Genomic DNA, 15,826 nt, shown 5'->3' with positions numbered 1-15,826 from the left:
AGGGCCTGTATTTTACTTGGTAGGCAATAGGGAGTCATTTATGAGAAGATAAAAGACATAAGATTTATTGAGTACTTTACTGTGTGCCAGGAACTGTGCCAAGGTATTTGCATGCAATGTACTATTTTCTTTAATACTCACAAACACCCAATGAGGACTATACTTCCATTTTATAGGTGAGAAAACTGAGATTAGAGTATTTAAATAACTTAAGGTATAGTGGCATTGAAGAGTTGCTTGGAATAAGCTACCCCTTCTGCCAAAATAAACATAGGTTCTCAGTAAAAACAGTTTGCTTGTTATAAAAATGCAGTTTCAAGACAAGCCCCTTAATATTCCTCTTCCAACCGATTCCTCTCTTAAGCCCCCTTCTCTGTTGAAATTCTAGAACCACCATTGAATCTGGGGTTACTTCTGCTTGCAACACGAATGATGGGGTTTGAAGCTATGAAGAGTTGGAAGCAGGAAGACTGGTTAGCTGGTCCATGTCCATTAATATATACTATTTGAGATATGGGTCTGAAATTTTACTATGGAAGGTATTTTATTATGTCTACTTTATAGATAGGCAAATGAAGCTTAGAAATAATTATTTGCTAAAGGTGACAATTGAGCTTTACAGTGATTTCATCACATCTCTAAAAAATTTCTGATTGGAGTTTAAGGAGAATGTATATATCAACTGGGGTAGTCTGATTAATGGCCTCCAAAGATATTCCTAATCCCTGGAACCTGTGAATATTACTTTATCTAGCAAAAGGGACTTTTCAGATGGAGAGTTTATCCTGGATAATCTCTGTGGATCCTAAATGTAATCACAGGTATCCTTATAAGAGGGTAGCAAAGGGAGATGTAGGAGAAAGGAAGGTGATGTGATGATAGAAAGATAGGTTGGAATGATATGCATTGAAGATGGAGGAAGGGACCACAGTCAAGGAATTAAAGTTACCAGTAGGAGCTGAAAAGGGCAAGGAAATGGATTCTTTCCTCAGAACCTCCAGAAAGAATTAGTCCTGTTCTTTCCTTCACTTTAGGTCACTGAAACTCGTCTCAGATTTCTAGCCTCTAGAACTGTAAGAGATAAATTTGCATTATTTTATGCCATCAAGTCTGTGATTATTTATTACAGGAAGCATAGGAAACTAATACACCAACCTTCAAATTAATTTTGGGGGTAATCTGCAATTTACAATGGTCATTTTTCTCATCTGGGAGTTTGGTTTAGGATGCACCTCCATTTATTTGAGTCTTCTGTTTTTCTCAGCAAAGTATTTTAATTTTATTAAAACTGTTCTTGCCCATTTTGTGATAACATTATTATGGGTACTATAATGAATAAAATTATTCTAAACATATTTTTTAAGGAAAAAAGCTATTTTAAAAATTTATTTTGAAGAATCAAGAAGGGTAAAGCAAGTGACAGTTTGTCTATTGGAAATGTTTTTTGGTGTTCTTGTCTCTAGAATAGACATTTTAATAGAATATGGTACATTTGGAAACAGGTACTGTCTTTTATACTGCATTTGTTCTTCAAAAATTTTAGCTCAATTCTAGGAACACAGGGAATGCTCCAAAGTGCTGTTTTAATTGAGTGTTATCTTTGTTGGGATTCAATGAAAACAACCACAACAAATCTCCTACACACACTCTATATAAAGCTCTGGATGTATAATAGTACATTACAGACAGTTGAGCATATTTTCCACCTTTGCCTTATCATTTGTTTTTCTTTTGTCCTGTTTTTTTCAGATGCAAGGCTGGCTCTGAAAAAATATATTGCAAAAGCCTGTGCAGTTGTTACAGACTCAGAGAAGGGACCAGGAAAGCTCTTTAAGGAAGATAAGGTATTGTATTATGTTTATTCTTATTCTAAAATCTTTTGAGATTTCTGCCTTATAGCTTAATTTCTACATTGATAATTGAATGGTAGGTAGTAATCCTTCTGGCTCCTGTCCTCCCTCCTGCCTGCTCCTTCCTTTCCTTAATAAACTCTTTTTTAATTAACTAATTAATTAATTAATTTCTCTCTCTTCCCTTTCCCCCCACCCCGGTGTTCTCTGTGTTTATTTGCTGCGTCTTCTTCTTTGTCTGCTTCTATTGTTGTCAGCAGCTTGGGAATCTGTGTTTCTTTTTGTTGCATCATCTTGTTGTGTCAGCTCTCCGTGTGTGTGGCACCATTCTTGAGCAGGCTGCACTTTCTTTCACGCTGGGTGGCTCTCCTTATGGGATGCACTCCTTGCACATGGGGCTCCCCTACGCAGGGGACACCTCTGTGTGGCCCCGGGACTCCTTGCGCGCATCAGCACTGCGCATGAGCCAGCTCCACATGGGTCAAGGAGGCCCGGGGTTTGAACTGTGGACCTCCCATGTAGTAGACGGATACCCTAACCACTGGGCCAAGTCCGCTTCCCCCCTTAATAAACTCTTGAAAAGGGATAGACTTATCAAAAGTAAGTGAAATAATATTAAAGTGTGACATAGAGATATTAAGAGAAAAATAAATCCTTGAAAACGACATAGATCTTTATAAAGCTCATAAATAAGCCAAATAAAGCAACATGTTGTTTAGGGATGCCTACATATGGGGTAAAAGTATTAAAAAAGCAAAGCAAAGAGAAGAACACAGATCATGTTATCTCTTGTGGGCAGGTAGGGAGATGGGATAGAGGAGGGACACAGAAGTTCTAATAGTGGGTAATGAAGCACTCTGATATTTATTGCATTATTCTGCTTTAAAACTTAGATATATATGACATTTCAGTATATATATATTTATACATATAAATTAGATATTTTGAATGTATTGATATAATGGGAAAAAGATGCAAAGATGTACAGATAGCTGATTATAAAGCCAGCTCATCATGTTTACTATATATTAAGTACACATGTGGACTAGTTTATTCCTTTGGATGTACATTTTTAAAAAAGATATGCCCCAGGTACCTAAAATGTGTTTTAGTTTTAAATTATTTCTTGTATTTTATATAGGATGCTCTGTGAATTTCCTGTGATTTATAATTTGGGTGAATAAGAATTAACTATTGCTAAAAGTGTAAGACATTACCAAGTCTGAGAACATAACAAGCTATGCATTGCATTTGTGGTTTGTAAAGCACTCTACAAAATCTCTCGTGAAATAAGCAAAATATAGCAAAATTTTATTATAATAGACATTTCAGCTATTGGCTCTGCAAAAAAATTTTTTTCCTGGCACAAAAAAGTGCCTTGTCAATCTAGTTACTATAAAAGCTGTCTTGATTTCAATTTTCAAATATTTTGAGTATTTCAACTAGAAAATATTATGTGCTCCTAGTAATAATTAGAAGAAACTTGAAATGTCTGAAGCAAACTTAGTTTTCCCTTTTCCATTTCCATTCTCATTATGCTGTAGTTCTGACAACACTTTTATGTTCATTTCTCCATATTTTTCCCTTCACTTATCTAAATATATGTATACACACATATTGAGATTTTAAAAGAGAGGTTTTCTTTTTATAAAAACGAGTTCATATTATACATGTTATTCTCTAATTTCCTTTTTCCCTCTTACAATATTATGGTCACCTTTCCAAATCCATTCTTATATATTTCTGAATATTCTACTGTTTACTATTTATAGTATGGGCATACCGTGCATTTATTTTCTTTATTATTACAAAGTACAGTACAATAAACATTCTTAAGCATTTAATTTTGTTTACTGGTCTGCTTTTTCCTGTTAGCTAAAGTCCTAGAAATAGGATTTCTGAATCATAGAATATGTATATTTTTATCAGGATTGAAAGAAAACTTTCAGTACTTTCTGGCAGTAGGCCTACAGTCCATGCCTCAGACCATGCACTTTTCCTCATTTTCTTTTTCTTAATAAACTCTTAATTCTCTTGCTTATACTATGGTGTCTGCTTACATTCTTTTATGTGACATCAGCCAAGAACCTGGAAGCCCAGAACCAGAGCCATCCAGTAACATTATTTGGTGAGCTAGAGCCAGGAGACAGAGAAGAAAGAGGTGCTCCCAGAACCCTGCCAGAGACTGAATCAGTGCCTTATTAGTCATGTGGGGATTTCATCCATTTCCAACCTGGGTGCCAGACCCGTCTTCCCTTAACTGCAACAAAATAGCTAGAGGGTTTTAGACCTTGTCAGGTAGGGTCTACTCCCCCTAACCTGTAGGAAGTAGCTACAAAAGGATGACCATCTCCCTTCAGTACCCCTTTAAGAATAAGAGTGTAAACCTTGTGAGGGGAGAGTTGAGGCAAGTTAGTATAGTGAAAGGGGGAAGGTGGCTGGCCTGGCAGACAACATGGCTGACAGACTACAGGGCTAGGAGACCCTGCCTGGAAACCTGAGAAGAAGTCTGCTGGAAAGGCACTGTGAGATCCTGGCCATGAGAACCTCATTTGGAACAACAGGGAAAGCCCTGGATAGCCTCAAAAGGCCTCATCGTTGACCCCCTGAGAAATGACAGGTGTGGCAACCAATCAGAACAGCAAACAGACTTTAAAAAGCCCTGACCTGGCGTCCCAGGCATGCAACTCACTCTGCAGAAGGCCTACAGTCCACGCCTTGGACTGTGCACTTTACTCATTTTCTTTTTCTTAATAAATTCTTTACTCCTTTGCTTAAAATGAAAAAAATCAATACTTTTTTTTAAAGATTTATTTTATTTATTTATTCCCCCCTTTGCTGCTTACTCACTGTCTGCTCTCTGTGTCCATTTGCTGCACGTTCTTCTGTGTCTGTTTGTCTCCCTTTGTTGTGTTGTCTTGCTGTGCCAGCTCTCTGTGGGCGCAGGCCATCAGCTCTCTGTGGGCATCAGCTCTCTGTGCATGTGGGCCAGCTTGTCTTCACAAGGAGGCCCTGGGAAGTGAACCCAGGGCCTCCCATATGGTAGACGGGAGCTCAATTGGTTGAGTCACATCCGCTTCCCAATACTTTCTTTTTAATATCTACAAGCTAACACCGAATTTACTTTATTCAAGAATATGAACGCAATACACAAAACATTATGCTTATATTATAAAAATATATCAATTTTATCTTCTGGACACTGACCAGATGTTGTTTTAAACAAAATCAAGGTAAACGAGTTCTCTACAATGCAATTTAATAACAAAATTGAAAGGTAATGGACTCAGTATTTTTAAAGGCCCATTGATAATGCTGTATTAGGAATGCTGGCTCTAAATCACTACCCTTACAATTCTGCTTTTTGCTTTTTGGCCCCACTTCATGCCTGCGTCATAGAAAAATGCATCTCTTAACAGAATCCATGTGTTTAGTTAAATTGTCATTCAAGTTCTCTTGCCTAACAGTTGTTAACATATATTTCAACAAAGTGTTAATAACCTCATGAATTTTGAGTAGGATAATCCTATTTATTTAATTAGCTTTCACTTAAAAAAAAGATAGGTTACTATGAGCAAATTCCAAGGTACAATTTATACACAATAAATTAGTGATGACAATGAATTAAAGTTTAGAAATTTCTGAACAAACTGTAAAATACCTATTTTGACTACTAAAGATGTGATGATTCCTGACTGTCCAAATGTTTTTTCTAGACTGATTCTTTCTGTACTTAGGACTGTACCTCTGAAGGCTGAAAGCTGGAGAAATATAGAGTAATCTACAGTCCCACTGTACCTACTAGGTTAATAAACTTCAAAAAAACTGGGGGAGAAATTCTTTCATGCTTTGCCTACATAAATCCTTTGCCCATGTATTGTCATTCTGCCTAGCCACAATCAGTTTCCTGCCAGTGACAATGCTGTGTGTAAGCTCTTTAAAAGATGGGTTGCATTTTATTGGCATTGTCTGCACTGATACTATTTAGTCTACTTCTGTTTTGACTTTTAAAATTAGTGCAGTTTTTGTACTTGTCATATAACTCTTGGAACAATGATAAAGAGGCTATTGTCCCTTTTCCTCAACTCATGATTTTATTTTACTTTATTCTTTTTCCCATTTGATACCTTTTCTGCTTCTCCAAGGATCAAATATTCCTGGGAGCACTGGAGTATTATCTTCACAGTAAAGCCAAACACTGGACTTTTAAGCCTGTAACTGTTCTGCAGCTGCCATTAACTTCACAAAGCACAGTAACTACACTGCATACAAGAGCACCTGCCAAGGGCTTCTGGGAAGGTGCCAGTCAATGCAAGAAAGAAGAAAATGACAGAAAAAAGATAAGATATTAACCTGGGACATATAGTTTTATGGAAGCTTGAGGATGTTTGAGAGTGTGAAGGGGTGGTAGCATTCCCACATTCATAAATTGGATTGTAAATGCAAAAGTGACGCGGTACAAGATTAACATGCAGAAATCAGTAGTGTTTCTATATACTAGTGATAAACAGTCTGAAGAAGAAATCAAGAAAAAAATTCCATTTACAACAGAAACTAAAAGAATGAAATACCTATGAATAAATCTAATCAAGGATGTAAAGGACTTATACACAGAAAACTACAAAACATTGCTAAATGAAATCAAAGAAGATCTAAATAAATGGAAGGACATTCTGTGTTCATGGATTGGAAGACTAAATATTGTTAAGATGTCAGTTATACACAAAGCTATTTACAGATTCAATGCAATCCCTATTGAAATCCCAAAAACCCTCTTTGCAGAATGGAAAAGCTAATCATCAAATTGATATGGAAGGGTAAAGGGTTCTACATAGTCAACGCCATCTTGATTTTAAAGCTTTTTACAAAGCCACAATAATCAAACAGCATGGTAGTGGCACAAGGACAGACATATAGACCAATGGAATCAAATAGAGATTTTACAAATCAGTTTTCATATTTATGGCCAAATGATTTTTGACAAGCATGGCAAGTTCACTCAATTGGGGAAAGAACAGTTTTTTTAACAAATGATGCTGAGAAAACAGGATGTCCATGAGCAGAAGAATGAAGGAGGATCCCTTCCTCACACCATATACAAAAATCAACTCAAAATGTATCATAGAGGGAGCGGATGTAGCTCAATGGTTGAGCACCTGCCTCCCACATACAAGGTCCCAGGTTCAGTCATTAGTACCTCCTTAAAAAAAAAAGATCATAGAACTAAATATAAGAACCAGAACTATAAATCTCCTAGGAGAAATGTAGGGAAGTATCTTCAGGACCTGTGTTAGGTAATAGTTTCTTAGACTTTACACTCAAAGCACTAGCAACAAAAGAAAGATAAATGGGACCTCATCAAAATTAAAAAAAAAATTTTGTGCATATCAAAGGACTTTATTAAAAAAAAAGCAACCTACATAATGGGACAAAATACTTGGAAACCACATATTAGTAAGGTTTTAATATCCAGAATATATAAAGAAATCCTACAACTCAACAATAAAAAAAAAACCCATTTAAAAAATGGGCAAAAGACTTGAATAGATATTTCTCCAAAGAAGACATACAAATGGCCAAAAAGCATGTGAAAAGATGCTCAACATCTCTAACTATTAGGGAAATGCAAATCAAAACCACAATGAGATACCATTCCACACCCATTAGAATGGCTACTGTTAAAAACCAGAAAATTACAAGTGTTGGAGAGGATGCAGAGAAATAGGAATGCCCATTCATTGCTGGTGGCAATGTAAAATGGTGCATCCTCTGTGGAAGATAGTTTGGCGGTTCTCGGAAAGTTAAGTATAGAATTACCATATGACCCGGTACTACCTTTTTGGTATATGCCCCAAAGATTCAAAAGCAGGGACTCGAACAGATATTTGCACACCAATGTTCATAGTGGCATTATTTACAATTACCAAAAGATGAAATAACCCAAGTATCTCTAAACTGATTAATGGATAAATAAAATGTAATATATACATACAATGGAATATTATACAGACATAAAAAAGAATGAAGTTCTGATACATGTACAGCATGGATGAACCTTGAAGACATTAGGTCAAGTGAAATAATCCAGACTCAAAAGGACAAAAATTGTATGATCTCAATGATATGAAATAATTAGAATACACAAACTCCAAGAGTCAGAGTCTAGAATATAGTTTACCAGAGGGTAGGGTGTGGATAGAGAATGGGAAGGTTATGCTTAAATTGTACAGAATTTCTGTTTGGGTTGATGATAAAGTTTTGGTAATGGATTGTGGTGATAGTAGCACAACATTGAACATAATAACACTGAATTATAGATATTTGAATGTGGTTAAAGGGGAAATTTTATATTGTATATATGTTACTGGAATAAAAATAAAGTAAAATCAACTGGACTATATAATATCAACAGTGAACCCTACTGTAAGTGATGGAATATAGTTAATAGCACAATTATAATTACCACACTAATGTAAGGTGTTAATAATAGGGTGGTATATGGGAACTTTGAATTTTCTGCATGACTTTTCTGTAAACCTACAACTTCTCTAATTAAAAAAAATGTAAAAAAATTCTTGAGATCAATGAAACAATTTGTTTAGCATCATTTATGCCACTCGCTCTCATTGACATTAATATCTATAGTAAAAATTTTATAATGATTTAAAGATATATAGAGATCCATAGATATTAGGTACATAAATTGAATTATTTTATGGCATTCATTAAAAAAAGAGTCCATATTATAAATAACTGCTGAATTTTATAAAAGCTTTTAAGGCATATATTAATGTTGTCATATGGACCTTTTCCCTTATCTTATTAATAGAATGAATTGTATAGCTAGATTTCCTGATGTTGTGCCTGCCTGCATTCCTGAAATGAATTCTATTCTACCAAGTAGCATTATATTTTGTTCCTAGAGTATTTAAGATATAATTTTCCTTTTAAGCATAATAGGTCTATAGTGGTCTATAGTTTCCTTTCTTGTGTGTTGATCCTATCAGATTTGGTATTAGAATAATGTTGGCTTTGTATAAAGATGAATTGGAAACTTTACATCTTTTTTTGTACTTAAATAGGTATTATTGGTTCCTGAAATATAGATTGGAATTTCAAGTAAAACTTTCTTGGCCTGTCACCTTTTAAAAAATGTTAGTTCTTTGACAAACATTTTATTTTCATCTACATTTATGGGTTTGTTCAAGTTTTCTACCTTTTCTTCGGTTAATGCTGATAATTAGAATTTTGCTATAATAAATTACCAATTTTATTCTATATTTTAAACTTTAATGCAATAAAGTTACACATTATATTTTCTTATAGTTCTTTCTTATGTGTAGAGTTCTCTTTTTTCTTATACCTAATGCTATTTTTTGTTTGTCTCTCTTTACTTAGTCTTATCCAGATTCTGTTAGCCTATGTCTTTTTGAAACCAGCTTTTAGTTTATTATTCCTAATGTTTTATTGTTTTATTCAATTTAGTAATTTCAGATATTTATTAATTTTTGTCATCTTAATTTCTTTTGGTTTATTTTGTTCTTTTTCTAATTCTTTAAATTGGATACTGTTTATTTTTTTACTTTAAGTGACAAAACCCATTAAAGTTACACATTTTCCTCTGAGTGCAGTTTTAACAGTATCCTATAGCTTTTTATATGAAATAATATTTGACAGAAATTTCTAGATAATTTTTCATTAAAATTTTTTTTTTACGAACACACACTCCCCACTCCCCCATTTCCCTTTCCCTCACTAACTGCTTATCTGCTTTCTATCTCTGTAAACTTCCTATTTCTACTCATCACTCATAAGTGATATCACACAATTTTTGTCCTTATGTGTCTTGCTTTTTTCACAGAGCATAATGTTTTCAAAGTTCTTTGATGTTGCAGCATGTCTCATTTCTTCATTTTTTATTTTTTAAAAAATATTTATTTATTTATTTTTAAATTTATTTCTCTCCCCTTCCCTGCACCCCTCCCCCAAGGTTATCTGCTCGCTGTGTGTTCTTCTGTGTAGGCTTGTGTCAGTGACACCTAGAATCTGTGTATGGTTTTGTTGCATCATCTTGCTTCATCAGCTCTCCATGTGTGTGGTCCCACTCCTGGGTAGGCTGGACTCTCTTTCTCGCTGGGCAGCTCTCCTTATGGAGTGCACTCCTTGTGCGCGGGGCTCCCCTACGTGGGGGACACCCCTGTGTGGCACAGCACTCATTGTGCACATCAGCGCTTCGCATGGGCCAGCTCATCACATGGGTCCGGAGGCGCTGGGTTTGAACCTTGGACCTCCCATGTGGTAGGCGGATGCCCCATCCGTTGGGCCAAATCCGCTTCCCTCATTTCTTCATTTTTTAAATGACTGAATCATATTCCACTGTGTGTACGTACCACGCTTTGTTCATTCGTTGGTGGACTCTTGAGTTATTTCCAGCTTTTGGCTATTGTGAGTAATGCTGTTATAAACATGAATGTAAGAGTATCTGTTTGTGACCCTGTTTTCTCTCTCCTTCGGTACATACCTAGAAGTGGGACTGCCGGATTCATGAACCCGAAGTTAAACCATGGAGTATAGTTAATAGTATAATTATAAAAATGTGCTTTCATATATTGTAACAAATGTACCACACCAATGCAAGGTGTTAATAATAGGGTGGTATATGGGAATTCTGTATTTTATTCATGATTATTCTGTAAACCCACAATTTCTCTGATTAAAAAAAAAAGGTAATTCTATGTTTAACTTTTTACAAAACTGCCATATTGCTTTCCACAGTGGCTGCACCATATTTTACATTCCCACCAAAAATGACTAGAGTTCCAGTTGTCTGCAAACTCTTGTTATTTTCCATTTTTAAAAACAATAGCTCTCCTTATGGGTGTGAAGTGGTATCTCATTGTTGTTTTAATATCCAGGTTTCCCAATACCAATAGCTTTTGTTAAATCTTATACTTTTTTTGTCCCTCTTTTCCTCCATTACTACTGTCCTTTTTATTTAGATGATCTTTTTATAATGAGACATTTTGAATCACTTATCCTTTCCTTTTGTGTAGATTTTTTAGGTATTTTCTTTATGGTTACTATAGGGATTACATTTAGCATACTAAATGTATTCCAATTTAGTTTATGTTGATTCCAACTTGACGTCAGTAGCCTATCATACAGAGTACCTGCATCCATCCATCCCCCCCTTTTATGTTGTTCTTGTCACAAATGATATCTTTATGCATTGTGTGCCCAATAACAAAGATATATGCTTGTCTTTTATGTGTTTGAATTTTAAGCCTTTTAACAAGTAAAAGACAGCATTACAAATGAAAAATGAAATAATACTGACTTCTATATTTGCTCACGTTGTTACTTACATTGGAGATCTTTAATTCTTTATCCAGCATTGAGATACTGTCTAGTATCCTTTCCTTTCCCATTGGAGGTCTACCTTTAGCATTTCTGGTAAAGCAGGTCTAGTGGTAATGAAATTCCTCGGTTTTTATTTGTCCAGAAATGTTTTAATTTCTCTGTCATTTTTGATGGACAACTTTGTGGGATGTATTATTCTTGGACAACTGTTTTTCACCCCCAAGACTTTAAATATGTCCTCCCACTGCCTTCTGGCCTCTGTGGTTTCTATTGAGAAATAAGATGTTAATTTTATTAGGGATCCCTTATATGGGACATGTGGTTTCTCTCTTGCTGCTTTAGAATTCTGTCTTTGTCCTTGGCATTGGACAATTTGACCATAATGCATCTCAGTGAAGATCTGTTTGAGTTCATCATGCTTGGCATTCATTGAGCATCCTGGATTTGTATAGTCATATTTTTCATCAGATTTGGGAAGATTTCTGCCATTATTTCTTCAAAAAATTTTTTTTTCTGGCCCTTTCTCTCTGTCTTTTCCTTCTGAGACTTCTATATTATACTATATTGCTGCACTTGATGGTGTCCCAGTTTCCTCTGTCTCTGTTCCTTTTTTTTTTTTTTTTCCATCATTCTGTTCCTCCACCTGGACAATTTCAATTATTTTGTTTTTGAGTTTGCTGATCTTTCCTTCTGGCTTCTCTAATCTGCTCTTGAACCACCCCCTCTCTTGAATTTTTCATCCCAGTTATTGTACTTTTGAATTCTAGAATTTCCATTTGGTTCTTCTTTATAATTTCTTTGTTTTTATTGAAGTTATCATTTGTTCACATATTGTTTTTCTCATTTCCTTTCATTCTTTGTACATGTTTTCCTTTTCTTCATTGATCCTAATTATGAGAGTTGTTTTGAGGTCTTTGGTTAGCAATTGTAGAGACTATGTTTCCTCCAGAATACTTCCTGTCAAATTTTTTTTTCCTGTGTCTGGGCCATACTTTCCTTTCCCTTGTATGTTTTTACATTCCTTGTGAGAACTGTACATTTTGAATATTACATGGTAGTCATTTTGGAAATTTAATTCTCCCATTCTTCAGTCCTCCAAACTAGGAGTAAGACGTTTGGGGAAAGAAAGAAAGAAAAAGGAAAAATAAAGGAAATATTGAGAGAGAAAGAAAGAGAGAGAGAGAAGAGAAAAATACAAACTGACGAAATACCCACAATAAAAAAAATTTAAAAAAAAGAAGTGTACTGCCTCTCCCAATCTCTTGTTATGTGCCGGTGAGAAGCCGGAAGCTGTTGCTTTTAAGGCTAAAACCTAGGCCAGCATTCCTGCTTTTCTTCCAGGGATCCACCAGGCCCCAAAATGGTGAACAGAGAAAGAAAAAACTAATGAACCAAAAAACAAAGTGATAAAGAAAAAGTTCTTTATGCCCCTGTATATGCTGGTGTATGGTAGAAGACAGCTTCTGAGAAAAACTGAGGCTGGCAGTCTGTACCATTCCCTCAAGGATCTGCCAAACTAAACAACACTAGAAAGAGAAAGAAGAAACCCAAACAATGAAAAAGTGCACTAGACCCTTAAATCCTAGTAGATGCTGGTGTGAGGCCAAAAGCGTCTGTGGAGAGGCTTGAATCCAAGGCTTCATGGATTGTGATAAGGTTACTATATTCATGTTCCACCTGTGTTAGAGCTGCACTGTTCAATACAGTAGCCATTAGCTACATATGACTACATATGTAGCTAGTGTCTGTTTAAATTTGAATTAATTAAAATAAAATAAAATTTAAAATTCAGTTCTTTAGTCAAACTAACCACATTTCAAGTATTCCATAGCCATATAATGGCTACTGTATTGGATAGTGCAAATATAGAATGTTTTGAACATCACAAAACATTCTGTTGGACAGTGCTGGTTTAGAGGTACTATAGATTTTGATTTTCAATAAATAAGTGGAAAATAAATTCTCTATTTCTGTTCCTAGAATACCATCCTCAGTGCTTGCCGTACAAAAAATGAGTGGCTGGAAACTCATTTAGAAGCTTCCATTAATGAGATTTTAGAACAGAAAGAACAACTGGAAATTATTGTGACTCCCATTTTCACAAAAATGTCTACAACACGTAAGTTTTTGGTAAAAAGTGGTTTGAATGTCAAAAAAGATGAAAATTATATTCAATGTTGTTATTTTGAAGTATTCTGACTTTAACAATCTCTATTTAAAGTCTTCATTAACCATGTTACAAGCACTAGTCTATGACATAGCTCCTTAGTTTCAGTATTAGTTTCAATACTAGTAATGACTAATAATAATAACCAAACTCTTTATATAGGAAATGTCTGCTAGCAAGCTTAATATTAGATCCATTATCAATCATTTAATTTTATAAAATTTATAGAACCTTTGATTTTGACCAGTGTTTCTCAACTAGGGAGATCTGTCCTCCTGAGAGATAGGATGGCAGGATATTTTTTTTTTTTTAAGATTTGTTTATTTATTTTTATCCCCTTCGACCCCACCCCACCCCACCCCACCCCACCCCACCCCAGTTGTCTGTTCTTTGAGTCTATTTGCTGCATGTTCTTTGTCCGCTTCTGTTGTTGTCAGCGGCACGGGAATCTGGATTTCTTTTTGTTGTGTCATCTTGTTGCGTCAACTCTCTGTGTGTGCGGCGCCATTCCTGGGCAGGCTGCACTTTCTTTCGCGCTGGGCTGCTCTCCTTACGGGGCGCACTCCTTGCGCGTGGGGTTCCCCTATGCGGGGAACACCCCTGCGTGGCAGGGCACTCCTTGCGTGCATCAGCATTGCACATGGGCCAGCTCCACACGGGTCAAGGAGGCCCGGGGTTTGCACTGCGGACCTCCCATGTGGTAGACGGATGCCCTAACCACTGGGCCAAGTCTGCCTCCCCAGGATGGCAGGATTTGAAAAGGCTTTTTGCTATCCTAATTCTATATTTGGGGGAATAAACCTATTATGGGAATACTGTCCTGTTAATGGGGAAGATGCATGTATCAGAAGCAGGGATACCTAAGTGTTTTTTCTTTCAATTACTGATTTGATTGTTACATATTAATAAAACATAAATGCATTCAAAGAGTACAATCAATGGTATTCAGTATAATCACGTTTGCATTTTCATCACCCCAGTCATCGCCAGAGTACTTTCATTATTCCAATAATAATAATAAACAAAAAACAAACAAAACTCATCACCTCTCAATCTCTTTATGTTCTGCCTGCTGTACATAGCTGCTATTCTTTTTCCTTCTCTCTAGTATATTTGTATTTATGTTCTGTAAAAACTGTCTTATATATGCAGTATCCCCCATATTCATGTTTTACATGAGGTTTTACTATCTTATACAATTCCATATTACAGTTTTTAGCTTTCCTTCTAGTAATATACATGACCTTAGACTTTCACTTTAAACCACTGTCATTTCCATACAAAAGCACTACTAGTTACAAACACCATGATATACTTTAAATATTTCTATTCCTTTCCAAAGATTTACAAACAATCTTTTTACCATTCTGCACAGGTGAACCTTCAGCTTTCTATTCTCTACCCTCATTCTATTTTCTGGTGACCTATATTCTAATTATTAACTCCATGAGTTCACACGATATATTTAGTTCATAATAGTGTAGTCATATGGTATTTGTCTTACTGTGTCTGGCTTGCTTCACTCAACATAATGTCCTCCAGGTTCATCCATGTTGTCATATGCTTTATGACTTCATTTCTTTTTAAAGCTGCATAATATTCCATTGTGTGTTACACCACAATTTGTCCATTCTTCAGTTGATGGATGCCTGAGTTGTTTCCAGCTTTTGGCAATTATGAATAATGCCATATGAACATCATAGTCAGATGTCTGTTTGGGCCTCTGCTCTTAGTTCTTCTGGGTATATATCTAGTAATGGTATTGCTGGGTCAAATGGCAAGTCCATATTTGACTTCCCCAGTAACTGCCAAACAGTCTTCCACAGTGGCTGTACCATTCTATATTCCCACCAACAGTGAATAAACACTCCTGTCTCTCCACCTCCTCTCCAACATTTACAGTTTTCCAACTTTTAAATAGGTGTGAAATGATATCTCATTGTATATTTGATTTGCATTTCCCTAGTTGCTAATGATGTTGAACATTTTTTCATGTGTTTCTTGGCCATTTGTATTTCTTCTTTGGACAATTGTCTTTTTAAGTCTTTTGCCTTTTTCTCCTTCTTCTTTTTTGAGGTACCAGGGCCAGGATATTGGGAAGCTGGTGCTCAACCACTAAGCCATAATAGCTCCCCTGAGTTGGTTTTTTCATTTGTTTGCTTGTTGTTTGTTTTTCTGTTTTTAGGAGGCACTGGGAACTGAACCTGGGGCCTTCCCATGTGGGAAGCAGGTGCTCAGCTGCTTGAGCCACGTCCACTCCCTCATTTTTTACTAGGGTAGTTTGTCTTTTTATTGTTGAATTACATGATATCTTTGTATATCATAGATATTAAACCCTTATCAGATATGTGATTGCCTAATGTTTTCTCCCATTGAGTTGGTTGCCTTTTCACCCTTTTGACAAAGTCATTTGAGGTGCAAAAGTGTTTAATTTTGAGGAAGGTCCATT

At 35.7% G+C, this 15,826-nt stretch overlaps 1 protein-coding gene across 1 annotated transcript in view; it reads left to right on the top strand.

The window, feature by feature from the left end:
• The window catches only part of ANKRD45 (ankyrin repeat domain 45), a 91,046-nt gene that overhangs the window by 63,286 nt on the left and 11,934 nt on the right, over positions 1-15,826 (top strand). Inside the window, exons 4-5 of the mRNA XM_058310145.2 lie at positions 1,750-1,844; positions 13,191-13,329. Of these exons, the coding sequence (XP_058166128.1) occupies positions 1,750-1,844; positions 13,191-13,329 (234 nt within the window). The remainder of the gene's footprint in view (positions 1-1,749; positions 1,845-13,190; positions 13,330-15,826) is intronic.

The sequence above is a fragment of the Dasypus novemcinctus genome, chromosome 13 (genome assembly GCF_030445035.2).
Source record: "Dasypus novemcinctus isolate mDasNov1 chromosome 13, mDasNov1.1.hap2, whole genome shotgun sequence".
Classification (NCBI taxonomy): domain Eukaryota; kingdom Metazoa; phylum Chordata; class Mammalia; order Cingulata; family Dasypodidae; genus Dasypus; species Dasypus novemcinctus.
The sequence above is the reverse complement of the archived record's forward strand: the minus strand, read 5'-3'. Positions and strand labels throughout refer to the sequence as shown.